Source organism: Atractosteus spatula, chromosome 19, assembly GCF_055471065.1.
Source record: "Atractosteus spatula isolate fAtrSpa1 chromosome 19, fAtrSpa1.hap1, whole genome shotgun sequence".
Lineage (NCBI taxonomy): Eukaryota > Metazoa > Chordata > Actinopteri > Semionotiformes > Lepisosteidae > Atractosteus > Atractosteus spatula.
Window position 1 is genome coordinate 6,748,501 of NC_142724.1, and position 14,067 is coordinate 6,762,567.

Sequence of the window (14,067 nt, forward strand, 5' to 3'; positions counted from 1 at the left end):
GAATTTGTTGCGGTCGGCATTTGTTTATGCGTTTGTTTGCTTGTCAGTAGTAGTCGTGTTGTTAATGGAGATCTAGAGAACGATTTTGCTTCTGGGACCTTATATCTCCCTGTGGGAGTAGGTAGTTTGGTGCTCTAGACTCTAGACCTAAGACTTGTGGGTCTTGTGGACATGGGACGCTGCGGTAGTGCGTTTAAGCAAAGCGCTTCACTCAAATTGCACCACCGTAGGAATGTATCGCTGAATGAATGGGGACTCTGCAGGACGGCATTGTAAATGATAATTTGTTCTAAGGTGACCTACATGATTAAGTAAAGGATTTTAAAATAAACTATTCATGAGTTACCTCCTGCCGGTTATTTTACCTGGGGAACTCCAGACTGGATGTCTCTGCTGCAGTAAACAAACCACCCGACATCCAAAGTAGTAACTTTTAGGTTTTTTTGAAAAGTAAAGAAACAGTTATATTTTAAATACAGACTTAAATCTTTCCACATTTATGTTGACCCTCTATAACGCTAAAGGAATACGGTTAATTTACGTGTTCCATTTTAAATACATTGCAATAACACGGTGCACTTATTAAAATAACAACTGAACTATTTTTTTTTACCAATTTACCACCTTTTGTGCCGATAGGGGACACTGTAGCAGCGCAGTTCGGAAATGAACATTACATCACTATCCAGACACTTCGGATTCTTTACCGCAGACTCACAGATACAGTAATTTGATATTTGTGTTTCGCGTCTCTGCACCAGAGCACATTACTGCTTTTTTTGATCATGTCTGTTAAGGTTTTTAGGTGTATAGGCCCAATGAATTGTACTGTATATTCTGGGCTTCGGCCTCTGAGCTCTTTACCTAACAAATTCTAGAGATATGAATTCTAGAGAGATGACATGGTGGGCACTGTTGGTTTTTTTTCACACAAATTGCTTAGCGTAGTATTGCCTATTACTTTAAACCGACTACAACTTTTAAAAAAACATTTATTTTAAAATCACGGTATCCTAGATACTTATTCTAAGCAAATAATCATATTGCAGGATCATTGCAGGCCTGTCACGTATTTCTGAAGTAGTTGTCTGTTTTAGAGGAAAATGATTCTCGTGATAATGGAAGTCTAACGGGTAATTGTTGTTTTTTATGTCATATTTTGTACGGTAGAACGGCAGAACTGAGAAGATTTTAACAACAACAACAACAAGAAGAACTAAAATGGACATGCATTCCTGATCTTTTCAGCTGCCTAATGGGCAATTCGCTTCCTTCGTGCAGCACTGCGTTGCTGTATAGTTAGGCAAGTAGCGAAGGCGATGCAATGCACTGTGTTCAAAGTATTTACATAATCTCGATTGGAATGTGATTTTAAATATGAAGAAAGACAATCACATTCCTTCTGTGTGTATCTCGATAAACACGACAGACGTTCACCACGTGGATCTCCCACCTCGCGCCTCCGGGCACCTGTTTTGGAGCCGCTCCGGCTCCGCCCCCCTAGTGTCCGATTGCAGGGGGTGTCTTCTGGGCGGGGTTACTGCTGCACACCCCAGCCCCCTGTCTCATCCTGGGAGAATATTTGAGAAACGGACCAGGGAGGGATTGTACAATTTTCACTCTTAAGTACGAGTGACACGGACTGCGTGCGGAGTTAAGAAACAGGTTACCGCGGTCATTCCGGGCATCTCCACCCAAGTGCTGCGAGCGGTGGACCAGCTTTGAGCTCAAGATAAATTCCGATTCCCAAAGGAGGTGGCGGACAGTCTCTGGCTTTTTTCAGCCTCTTTCCCCTGATGTGTTAAAGGGGATTCTTTCTTGGTGAGGACATTGTGCTGACGTTGGATCCCAGAATCTTCAGAGAAAGTTATTCATCAAGACCGCGTTTCTCATCCTTTTTGTCCCCACTATTAAGAAAACATGCCTCGATCTTTCCTCGTGAAGAAGTATTTCACCAACAAGAAGCCGAATTACAGCAAGCTCGCAAGACAAGCTGGTAAGTATTTTTTTTAAATGGTACTCTATGTATCTTGTTGTATGTGTATGTTTAAGAAAGCCAGCTTGCAACCTACGGTAATGGGTGCTGATGTGACAACAGATCGGTGCTAAATATACACCAATGTGATAAAACAAAACGAGCTTTCATATTAAGGAGTTTCGTTTTAAACGTGCAAAGTCGTAATAGGTTATATAGTTCTGAAGCAGGAACTATGTAACGTTTGCCAACCGTTTCGTTAGTATTCTGAAACCCGCAAGAAACGTGTCTTGCATAGGCTCAACTTGGAGCAGAGAGGAGACCAGTTCTCCACAGAGCGGATCTGTCTGTGCGGCGATAGCTATACAGTGCGGTGATGGCACTGCAAACGGCATTCCCTGAGTGCAGAGTTTTTGGGTTACATAAAAATAAAGTTCAAGGCAGGTTTTTAATTGATATCGGTCTTTTGCTAATAAAAAGTTACCCGACTTTCAGAAATCAGATCTTAGGATGCAAAGTGTACGTTGCGCGCTTTTGAATCCCTGGTAGTTTCAGACGACAGTGCAGGGGGTATCAGTTTTGACCTTCCAGTCAGCCTCGTGAAATTAGCGGTTTCCTGGTGATTTGACGACCCCATGTCAATGGGTCAGTAGAGGAAACAGCCCTTAATTGGCTGAATTTTGCTGTAGGTAATAACTTGGGGGATTTTACGCAGCGTTAAGTATGTCACCTTTTGTTGGGAGCAAGGTGTGCAGACAAAATCCCACGACGCTTCAAAAACACTAGCGGAAGGGTTATTGGAGTTTTTATTGGTTCCACTTTTGTCTTGAAATAAAAAAAAGGTAGTTTGAACGCTCTTTAAAAAAGACACATCACATGGAGTACTACACTGTTAGGGAAAATACAGAAGGGGATATCTCATTTTCAGCAGAATATGCCAGACTCATAGATTGAACTACCTGTACAAGACTTAAATGACTGAGTCACGACCTATTTGCAAATGTAGCTCTGTAGGCAGGCCAGATCGTTTTCGGAAGCGATTTAAGTCACTTTTTGAACCTGTACAGTTAAATTAATTTAAATTTCATGTTTTCCGATAACCTTTAAACAAACACCGTGCAAACTGCGGCGCTGTTGAGGGATGCCGAGAGTATTTGGTTTGGAGCGAGCTGCCTCTAACTGTCTCTCCTTGAATTTGCAGACTCGCTGCCACCTGTCCTGCCAGAGAGGTACCCGCTGGTGGAGCTCCCAGCTGGGGAGAACGGCTCCGTCTCTTACTCCGCCTGCCTGGTGTGGGATGTGGGGATCATCCCTAACCTCTACCCCTCTGAGACCAGCCCCTCTGCGGCCGACCCCATGGAGGTGAGCTCCCAGTCCAGCTGCAGCGAGGAGGACGAGGGGCGCACCTCGGACCCCCCCAGCCCCGAGCCCACGGACCGCTACCCGTGCCCCCGCTGCAGCAAGACCTACAGCACCCCCTCCGGACTGTCCCGCCACCAGGTGTCCCACGCTGGGGAGAACGAAGGGTTTGTGGTCCCGCGGCCAGCCTTGCGCTGTAAGCACTGCCCTAAGGAGTACAGCAGCCTGGGAGCGCTGAAGATGCACATCCGCTCCCACACCCTGCCCTGTGTGTGCACCACCTGCGGGAAGGCCTTCTCCAGGCCCTGGCTGCTGCAGGGACACATTCGAACCCATACCGGTAAGCCCCAAGAGATGCACCCCACTCACTGTGGACCGCCTGTGTTTCATTTTGCCACGGACAGCACGCGTGGTGCTGAGGTTCAGGGTTGTTGTGATTCTTTCTGTGGTGCTGCCGGGGGTAGTCGGATGGTCACGCAAAAAGGCTAAAGAGAAAAAAAGTACGCCGTGTCCAAGGGCCGAAAAGAAAAAAAAGGCTGTAGGGTGTGACCGTACTGGAATGTGCTTGAGGTAGACCAGAAAATAGTTGCGTTTTCGCCACTCGTAAGAGTTTTGCTGAGTGCTTCCTCAGAGTTCCTCAGAGTGGTTTTACACATTCGAGAATTGACCTGCCAGAAGTTTTGAGTTAGCAGCCCATACTCTGTATTTTGTGTTGTGCGTGTCTACCACTCTATACTGTTCTCATAATGCTTCAGTCAGATTTATGTATAGGCCTGTCCATCTCAGGTTAGCTGCTGACCTCCTCTGATTCGTGTCCAGTTGGCTCTCCAGTGTGCAGAATTAGGCAGCACTCATAACTGATCTGACAGAGATATATTTTTATATTATTCCATGAACATTTACTAGAATTTGCAGTGCTTGAGTTTTAAAATATATAGATTTGGTTGAAAGTAGGGTTGTTAAGGGTGCTTTGCAGGTTTCTGCTTCAGATTCTTGACAAAGATATATATTTTTTCATTTCTGATTGCTTGCGAAACTGAAACCATAATGAAAGCAGTAACATAGTTATCCAGTTCTGATCAGGGAGGCCACTGTGGGTTAGAATGAAGCCATGCACCATTAATAAAAAATAAGATCAAAGGAGGCCTTTCTAGTTTGTGCCTGGAAAAGGTACTTCTGAGTACAGCGAATGATAGCCATGATGGTAAAGAAAGCATTGTTTGTTTTTGCTTGGTGTAGGCATGGCTCTTTGCAAACAACCAATCACAATGCCTTCTCTGATTAAAACATCTTATCTTGCATGTGCATCAGATATGTAGATAACATGGTAAAAGACAGCCTTAAGAACCTGAGAGCTAAACTAAGTATTTTTAACATGTAGCACCTAATGCAAATATTTCTAATACTTTCTAGCCTCAGAATTACGCCAGGGAGTTATGCATTATAGTACTCTCCTGGTTTACATGTATTAATGCGTCAGACACATTTATCCAAAGAAGCTTACAATTAAAGTTATTTAATATTTCATATATATGATCATAGTTATCAATGGTTATTTTAGAAATGTGTTAGTAGACACTCTACATACTGTTGGCTGGAGCTGTAGGAGCTCTTGCAAGAGCCCCACTTGCTCCCACTTAGATGATCCTTTGCACTAATTTGATGGCAATAAACATGAACTGCTTTGCCACTATCATTGTCCTAAAAAGATAAGGTTGAAGGGATTAGTACATTTTTGGGATTCCTACCACTATGTCAATAGAGGCCCAGTGGAAAATGCATTGCCCATCTCTTCTCCAATTTACATGGCATTGAAAAAGGTTTCTCGAACCCGAGCTCTTTAACCCACTCAGCCTTCCCTGTCGTCCTCTGTTTCCAGGCGAGCGCCCGTTTTCTTGCCCGCACTGCAGCCGCGCCTTTGCCGACCGCTCCAACCTGCGCGCCCACCTGCAGACCCACTCCGAGGTGAAGAAGTACCAGTGTAGCGGCTGCTCTCGAACCTTCAGCCGCATGTCCCTGCTCCACAAGCACACGGAGACCGGCTGCTGCTCCTCCACCTAGGAAAATCTCGCCTGCCTGAGGACTGCTGGGCCACGTGTGCCTGCCTTTAACAAACAGACCTGCCTCCCCTCCTCCACCACCTACCATGACCTTCAACCTTTGACCCCTCTACCCCCCTATCGAGTGACTCATGGTGTCAGTGGCTGCCGGGCTTGTCATGTGAGACACCCACAGATTCGGCACTGTGTAGGAGGACATAGATGGCTAATATACTGGATGTGGAATGTCCTCGCTGAAATGGATAACTGTGTAATCGAGTCAAGCTTTTACTGCAGTCGCTCTTGGTTTTTTTTTCCTTCTGGTACAAAAAAAAGAACTTCTAAAATCTGACCCGCATCTGTCTGAGTTTGCCTGTCGTTTTAAGGAAATTTCAATATCGTTCATGAATACAGTCTCTTTCATAGAGAGGTACAGTGAGTATTTGTGTTTTATTAAGTTTTCGAATGGGGCTTGGACAGCACGACTGTTCGAATGTGGCAGTCCGGGGCTCACAATGAGACAGCTGCTCTCCAGCGTGTCAGGGGCAGCGCACACTAAGGAATTTATTGGGACAGCTGCCTCCTGACGCTGAGTGGAGGCTGGGCGCTGACAGGTGCACAGTCAGTGACCTTCGCAGGACCGCTGACAGGTGACTTCCTGTGAATTCTCTGCTGGAAAGCAAATAAGAAGAAGTAAAACAGTGGTGGGAGTGGGAGAAGTGGGGATTAATTGTGTGTGACTTACAGCCGTCCTCTCTTGTCTTGGACATTTCTGAACAATATCCCGGGACACTTTTAACTGCCTGTCTAAAGAAGTCCACCTGTCTCCAAACCCCTGAAAACCCACGCTTCCTGGTGCCCGTTTCATCTCTTTCACCAACGGCTTTCTTTTCGGGCTGCTACGGCACACTGTTTAAGATCTATCCTGGTCAACTGCAAAGTGCATTTTATTTATACCATTGTCGTTCAGAAAAGAAACACCCACAACCACAAAGCCATAGGACTAACGACAGGAAATAAGTATGTAACAGTTACTATTTAAACTTCTCTTGAAACACAAGATAAACTGTAAATCAAAATATTACTTGCTGTGCTTTTTCAGTATTTGATATACTGTAATTTCAAAACCATTCCCTTTGAAATAACAAGGGTGTGCCTTCTGTTACCTCGAATGGTGTATTCCCTGGTGCCATTTCTTAAATACTTTGTTAGTCTTATCATTTTGCAGTATTAGAATTTGTCTTAAGGAAGGTGTATTAATAAAGGTAGCAGAGCTGGACCTGCTCTATTTCCATAGGGATTTTCTCACTGCTTGATTCCTATATTGTATTATGATTAGTGTCTGGTTTTGTTCTTTCTGAATCTTAGCTGGTGAGGATCAGCATCCAGACATTTTACACTTCAATTTTTGTAAGGATTGGAGCTTTACAAAATACTGTGCAATCTCTTGACAATCGCTTTTTGTACCTTTAGACTTTTGTACTTGTTTGGTTTATACCAATTCAATAAAGTAATTTATGTTTGTAAAAAATCAAGTTTTTGTCATTTTTGAAATATTTTGCTGTTGCACTTAGTGAGGATACAGATCAGGAAGGAGAATGATGGCGGTTCAGAGCAGGCATGTGTGATTAAAATGACACAGAATGCACACCTGCCCATTATCAATGGATACCTCTCAACAGCAGATCTTATTATCCACAATTAGGAAGGTTGTTCAAATATCAGCATGATCATGTATTCTAAGAGATGGCTCCTATGACCGGGTCCATTTTTCACAAAGCATTATTTATCAACTTTTTCCCAAGGGACAGTGCACTCTATCGAGCAGTAAAACTGCTCGAACTTGCAACTCCTTCTTAGTGTTCAGTTTGAGCTATTTTGTCTTGTAAAATGAGTTATAACAAAGGGCTTTTAGATACAGCTGCTCGCTCTAAAATTCCACTCTGGAAAATGGAAATGACAGATGAGAAAAAAATGTAAATCGCGTTGCTAATCTAAACCTTAGGGTCGCCATGCTGGACTGTATTGAACATTAGTTAGAAACACTTATCATGGTATTTCCGTGCAGTTAAGCAAAGTGGAGGCATGTCGAAACCATAACAAAGCTATGACCCAATCACAGTAAAAATGTATTCATCAACCAGAAATCTACCAAGGTAAACTTTCATAAACGAAGAAAAAAAAAACACATTTCTTACAGGGTTTTTTTAACAGTATGTTTCAACCTGCCCTGAACTGTTGTCATGTTCTTTCTGGGTGACGGCTGGGAATATTGCTATGGTATGAAAGTTCAGTTCTAAATAGCAGCAGTTTCTTGTGCTAGACAGTTTAAGAATTTCCAGCTCGTTTTTTCAGCAGCAGTTTGCAAATATTTTCAGACACCCACGATTGTAGTGTGTAATGTCTTCATTCTAAGCACTTGCTCTATTTATGTTTGCACAGTGCTACTCAGATGTTCTTGGATTGGGCAAGATGCTTGGGAATTATAGCTGTGGACTCCCTGAACTGTATGATACAGTACGTCTGTCACAAACGGCTTAGGAATTATAAATACAGGCTCCATGTGTGTGGGGCTGAGGCTGCAGTGATATTTAAAGAATGGTGCAGAGACCACTAGACTCCTAAACCTTTGGGAACAAACACATGTAATACAGATACATAGCACATTTCATAGAAAATTGCATATGAGCCATTCTCTCTAATTTGTTCACCCAGGCATTGCATGCAAATGGCCATGACAAAAGAAAGTTTTAGTTTTCTGTTGATTTGATGATTGCATGTTTAAAGTGACAGATGTACTCTATCATTTATTAAATCACCACTTATGACTCCCAAAGTAAGCACAGAGTTCAAACGTGCTGTGGACTGCAGCCTGCACTTTTAAAAAATGCACCATTTGCACAGTGCCTCTGAGCTGCTGCTAGGAATCTCCTGTCTCCTGTATCTGTGGACCTCACATCTTCAAATTCACATCCTTGAGTCTGAGCCAATTTCAAGCAGGAAACCGCCAGTTTATATTGACCTAGTTTGGAGTGGGGAGCACATTTTTTTTGAACAGCAACCTTCCTCTCAACTGGAGTTGCACAGCCTGGTCTGGGACACAGGAAGAAGCTGTCAGGCAAGCATAAACACGACTCATCCTGCAGCCCTGATAAAAGTCCTCAGCCAGTTCTTACTGAGTGCAGGTTTTCCAGAAGGGTATAAACACTCTGCGGTCTAGAGAAGGTTTTTGTACTTTATCGAAATGTTCCAGTTACTACATGTGCCACTGCTAAGCAGGAGGACTCCGTCTTGTTGAAATAGACACTAGGTGTCCGTGCAGAAAACACTGTTCATTTGATTAATAGACATGGATCAAAATAAGGCCAATGAAGAAGGGACATCAATGACCATTGCTGTAGTTGCAAATCTTTAACATTTTGTTCCTTATTTTATGTATTGTGCCTGGCAGGTGAAATACTTGTTATGCATTGATAGAAACACATTGTAAAGAGGGCAACACAGTATTGAGGTGGTTAGTGCTACTCAGAAACCTTGTCTTTCCTTCTGTTCCTATGCTGCTCTGTCAGTTCTGTTCATAAAACACAGGATTTTTTCCAGGCCCTGCCTGCAGTTTTGCCCCCTCTTCCCCGGGTCACACATTAGATTTGATTGGCAGTTCTAAATTTTCCCTTTCTACATGGTCCAGTGGTGGACTGGCATCCTGCACAGGATGAGAGCAGTCCCGTGCTCTCAGTCATGCCTTGTGCACAATGCTTCAGGGATAGGCTCTGACTTTTACCCGAATACGCTGCTTTTCCTATAATGGATGGATATTCTGAAATCAAAACATCAAATATCAGGCAGCTCTAAAACATTTTATACTGAGAAACACTGAACAGAAATAAATGGACGTTTTCACACATATGTTGAAGAAAAGGATTTCTGCACAGAGTTTTGAGGCAGAAAGGGTCTTTAATCAAATATACAATGGTGGCAGGGTAAATGTTGATTAAATTCAATTAAAGCTAAATTAAATGTAATACTTGAATACCTGACATCTCAGCACCTGCAATCCTTATTATTGAACTATTGCATATGTTGGAAACTTCATAGCAAGTGATTCACTGCCTCAGTAGTACAGTCTATCAGGAAGAGTCTGAAGAGTGAGTGTTTTACTGTGATTTCACTGCCACTTTGTGAATGGAACCATCTCCTGCCCTGGAGCGACACGTTTAGATAAATAAACCAAGCTGACTAAGAGACAGGAAATGACCCCATTGGGGGGGGGGGTTCAGAGAACATCCTGCCTTGCCAGCTTCCCACATCAAGCCTACAGTAGGTCTTATTACTGGAGTTTCAGAACATATCCACACTTTCCCTTATCCTCCTTCTTATCCCTTCTCTCAAAACAGTCTGGCAAAATATTAGTTGCCATCAGATTTTCTTTCACAAGTTCCCAACAAACTCTAGTGTCTTATTGTCCCCTGTGCTAGATCTGAATGTTGCAGCTGGAACTGCTAGTCTGTAATCATCCATCCATGTTCTAATCGTTTCCTCCAATTTAGGGTTGTGGGGGAGCCAGAGTCTACCCTGGCAAACACTGGGCACAAGGAAGGATACACCCTGGACAGGACTCCAGTTCATCACAGGGCACCCACACACACAGACACGGGCACACACACACTCACACTTAAGACCACGTTTCCCAGAAGCCAATTAATCTGCCAGTATGTGTTTGGACTGTGGGAGGAAACCTACACAAACAGGGGTAGAACCCCAGATTGAACCCCAAACAGGTTTTGTGATTAGTTTATAACTCTCCATGTCTCTTCTCTCTAGTTTGGAGTTTTTAATTGCAGTTTAGTTTCTGCGCTAAATATCACTAATTATCAAAGGGGCCCTATTTGTCCTTCAATGTTGATATCCAGCAAAATTCCCTTTTCATTATCCAGCATAAAACAAACTAATGTCAGAAACTAACAACAAGAGAAAGCCTTCCTGCCCATAACAGCTCTCTTGTAGACTCCTTAAACCTACTGAAGATGCCTGGCAGTTGAGCACTGTGGCTGGAGTTTAACCCATCCCTCCACATAAATCTTCGTCATGTTATGAAAACAAAGGGTCTTCTACTTGCTTGCCACATGCTCCAAATTCCACCTCTAAGCTCTGGAAAAGCTGAGAAGGAGACAACAGAAAACAGGCCGGGACGTCTTCTCTCTGCACGTTCAGAATTGGGTGTGTTTCTCTTGCACCTGGCACAAAAATAATCACCTGTATTCCAGACAATTGCAAAATATGCAAGAGGTATTTTGCCTCAGTGGGGGAGGGGGTGGCTGGGAGAGAGAGTTAGTGAAGTGCAAGGTGCACTGCTTGTCTCCTGTCAGGGCTTGCTGAGCCTGGAGGTTTGGGGAGGAGTGTTTGGTGAGCTATTGTTCTGTCACATTCCACACGGCAAGAAAAGAGAGAGGACGCTTGCTCCTTAGAACAGGGGGGTGGCCCAGCCGGTGCAGAGAGAGCCCCAGATTGACTGATTCTCTCCCCGTGCCCTGCAGGCGCACTAATCCACCTGCCTGAAATCCATACCCAGAGGCTTCCACGCTTTCAGAAAGGCTTTTCTTTCCACTGTCTTCACAGCACCGCAGCGCTCTGATAAAGACTCCCCCTTTTCAGCCCGCGGTTTGTACTGTGTATCGAATTAAGGCGAGTGAAAAGCTCCGAACCGGAGCAAAACCGTACATGGAGCAGTGTGAATCTGATGCTGAAAGATGGATACGTGCCCCTACGTCATCGAGCTCAGACTGCAGTGGCTCCTTCTTTCCTGACTGTAGCAAGATTCGGAATATGTACTGTACCTTCTGTACATTGCTTTGACTTCCTTTGAAGTTTAGAGTAGATTTCAACAGTTCCCTGCTTATCTATAAGTTAGTACATGGTCCAGCTTCAGGTTAACTAAAAGGATAGTTGTATGGCAATAGTCCAACACATGATCAGAGATCTGCTGATTGAAGTATTCTTCTTTTACCCAAAAATCAGGCTTCACACAATGGGAAATGCAATTTTCTTGTGTGCAGTTCCACAGTTCTGGAACCCATCACCCCGATTGATTAGAGACTCTGTGAGTGTGTGCATTTTAAAGGCCCACCCTTTCCTGCAGTTTTTAATGCGTATTTCTGTTTGACTCTAATTTTCGTTTGGTCAGTTGACTGTGTGATTATTTTTTTTTTTCATCTGTTATGTGTTTAATCCCTGAACAGCACCATGTAAGGGCAGGAAATCCTCCATTTCTCTCTCATCTTCATCCATCCCCTCTGCTTGTGCTCATTAGTTGGAAAACCATAACGATAGATCTACTAGACAACAAATAAATGTTTCTCAATCACATGGTGTATACAGTAAATATGTTAATGGTGTAACAAAACCATGTTTGCTATAACAATGCATGCTCTCTGTGGGAGCATTAAAGTTTATAATTAAAGACAAGTGTAGAATTCTGGCCGGGCCACACATACAGTAGGTATGAGAAGGGTAGGAGCAGAAGGGGACGTTAAGAGTCATCACACAGCACAGCACCAAAGTACAAAATGAGAGCTCTTGTCTAAAAAATACAGGATTCCTTTCTAAGCAGGCAGGCAAGAAGCAGGCAGGTAGCAGCAGGTGTTCTGAGGCTGTCCCTGCCCTCTTGCCTGGAGGTGTGGTGAGGAGAGACACCTGCCCCCCAGCCGCGCTCAAGACTCGGGTTACAGCAGAGTGCAGGGCGGAGGGGCTGCACAGATTGAGCCGTCACCATGATCCCGTGCTCGTGCCCCTGCACCGTGCCTGCAGCTGTCACCCTGAAACATTAACTCTTTTTCCACCTGAGGAACGAAAAAAAAAAAGCACAGGGTGGTCCATTTGGAAAGCCAAAACAACAGGCAGATTAAAGACAGGAGCCCCCACTTTAAACAGCAGACCAGTGGCCTCAGCATGCGTCATCCAACCATGAAAGAAGAGCATCTGGAGAGGAGAATAAACACAGTAGCTCTTAATCTGAAGTGTAACAATGTTTAATTAATGCTAAAGTCTCACAAAACTAACACCATTTCAATAGTGTTCAATTACAAACATTGGGCAAGCTAGATATTCCACACAAATCACATTTGGTCAGAGCTTTGTGGAATTCTGCTAGGAGACAGAGCCTTAGTACTTTCTGCTCAGAGGTTCAGTTTTGCCTTCTGCACTACTTCCTAACTCCCTAATTCCTAGTCTTCCCTGCTCATTCAAGCCTTATGTCAGGTGTACAGAGTGCCATCCTCCATACATAAACAATTATTAGGCTTTGGTTTCCACCTCTCGGTTTCAAGCTCCATAGACACCATTTCCTGAAACGAAAGAGCCAAGTATATTTCTGGACTGTGGCCAGGGGATTATGAGGGGACCAAAAATGAAGGAAACTGGAGCCATAAATAACAAACGCAACACATTCATTCAACATGTCTCCAAAGCACACGCTGTAAGCATCTCCCTGTGTGTTTTTCCAAACAGAAAGAAGACAAAGAGAAAGGAGCCCTCAAGAGCCTGCGCTGTTGGGGATGCAAATCTTCCCACACAATTTGTCCAAGAGAACTGGTGACACTGACCCCCACGGCTCTGAGCAAAGCCTTTCCAGATGTGAAAACATCCGTCCGCTGCAGTTGCGGCTCCAGCTCGCTGTGCCCCAGCCGGTGGGGGACAGAGTCACACACACACACTCGGCGCTGAGCAGGCCAGACAGCTAGGCTGTAATGCACACCATGTGCTCTGTGGAAGCTGCCTCCTAAAGCCCTTTTGTGAGGGAAAACATGCAGAAGAACAAACAGGGGAGGCATGTGGACGTTACTTTGTTTTTTTTTTGCCCCTACATTCCTGCTTCCCCCCCACTTCCTCAAAAATGAAGGCAGGAAGTTATCAAGGTCTGTTAACAGGGACCCAGCCAGCCAGCGAGCCAAAAAAAAAAAGTCTGCTGAGTCTCCTCACAAAGACAGCAGGATTTCACTTTGACAAAAATCAAATGCGCAGTTCGGATATAGAAATATATATATTCCACCTCGCACAATGTGCGTTCGGGCTGTTAAAAGTTTTACAGCGAGGTGATGAAAGCCTTCACGCCGCAGCGAGAACAAGTTTTCAATTAAAACCCCCAGCTTTCAGGAGGATGCTAAATGAGCACCACGCAGCTAATTGTGCCTGATATGTCACCTAAGATCAAAGGCAGTGCGGCCCAGACTCGCGCCATTAAAGAGGTGACTGTTTCCCCTCTCCCCTGGCACGTCTGGCGGCTGAGGTACCACCTGTCTCAGGAATCCGCCCCCCCCTCGGGCAGGCTGTGGTTGCCTTTGCAAATAACAGTAATAGCAGTGAACTTCACAGCACAGGGCAGGGCGGCTGCAGCAGCAGATCCAGCCTGGCAGAGACAGGGAGCTGTCAGAGCTGCGGGGAATCGTCCCAGCAGCTGGGAGGCTGGCTCAATGATGCAATGCCACGCAGGAGGGAGGGAAGGAAGGAGAGGCAGAGATAGGATGCAGGAGAGGAGATGGAAGGCCTTCTGCAGCTTGACCCACATTTCCAGACCTCCCCTCCTCTGCGCAGAGAGCCGCGCTCGGGATTACTCTGTGGGCCTCTTCCTCTGGCAGTCTGCTTTTCATTCCCTTCTGCCCCCCCCGTTCCTGTGGATCACACACAGCTTCTCATTAACCT

General features: G+C 44.6%; 1 protein-coding gene across 1 annotated transcript; it reads left to right on the plus strand.

The window, feature by feature from the left end:
* Window positions 1-1,570: 1,570 nt before the first annotated feature.
* Window positions 1,571-6,904, plus strand: LOC148817971 (protein snail homolog Sna-like). The gene is made up of 3 exons (XM_088937447.1): window positions 1,571-1,996; window positions 3,177-3,674; window positions 5,214-6,904. The coding sequence occupies exons 1-3, from the start codon at window positions 1,921-1,923 to the stop codon at window positions 5,393-5,395; spliced, it is 756 nt and encodes a 251-aa protein (XP_088793573.1). The 5' UTR covers window positions 1,571-1,920; the 3' UTR covers window positions 5,396-6,904.
* The last annotated feature ends 7,163 nt before the right edge of the window (window positions 6,905-14,067 follow it).

What these genes read in the sequence shown, in the direction of transcription:
- LOC148817971 (XM_088937447.1), top strand. Translation starts at nt 1,921, where the DNA reads ATGCCTCGATCTTTCCTCGTGAAGAAGTATTTCACCAACAAGAAGCCG. An exon ending in CAAGCTCGCAAGACAAGCTG is followed by an intron (nt 1,997 to 3,176) that starts GTAAGTATTTTT and finishes TTGAATTTGCAG; the next exon opens with ACTCGCTGCCACCTGTCCTG. An exon ending in ACACATTCGAACCCATACCG is followed by an intron (nt 3,675 to 5,213) that starts GTAAGCCCCAAG and finishes CTCTGTTTCCAG; the next exon opens with GCGAGCGCCCGTTTTCTTGC.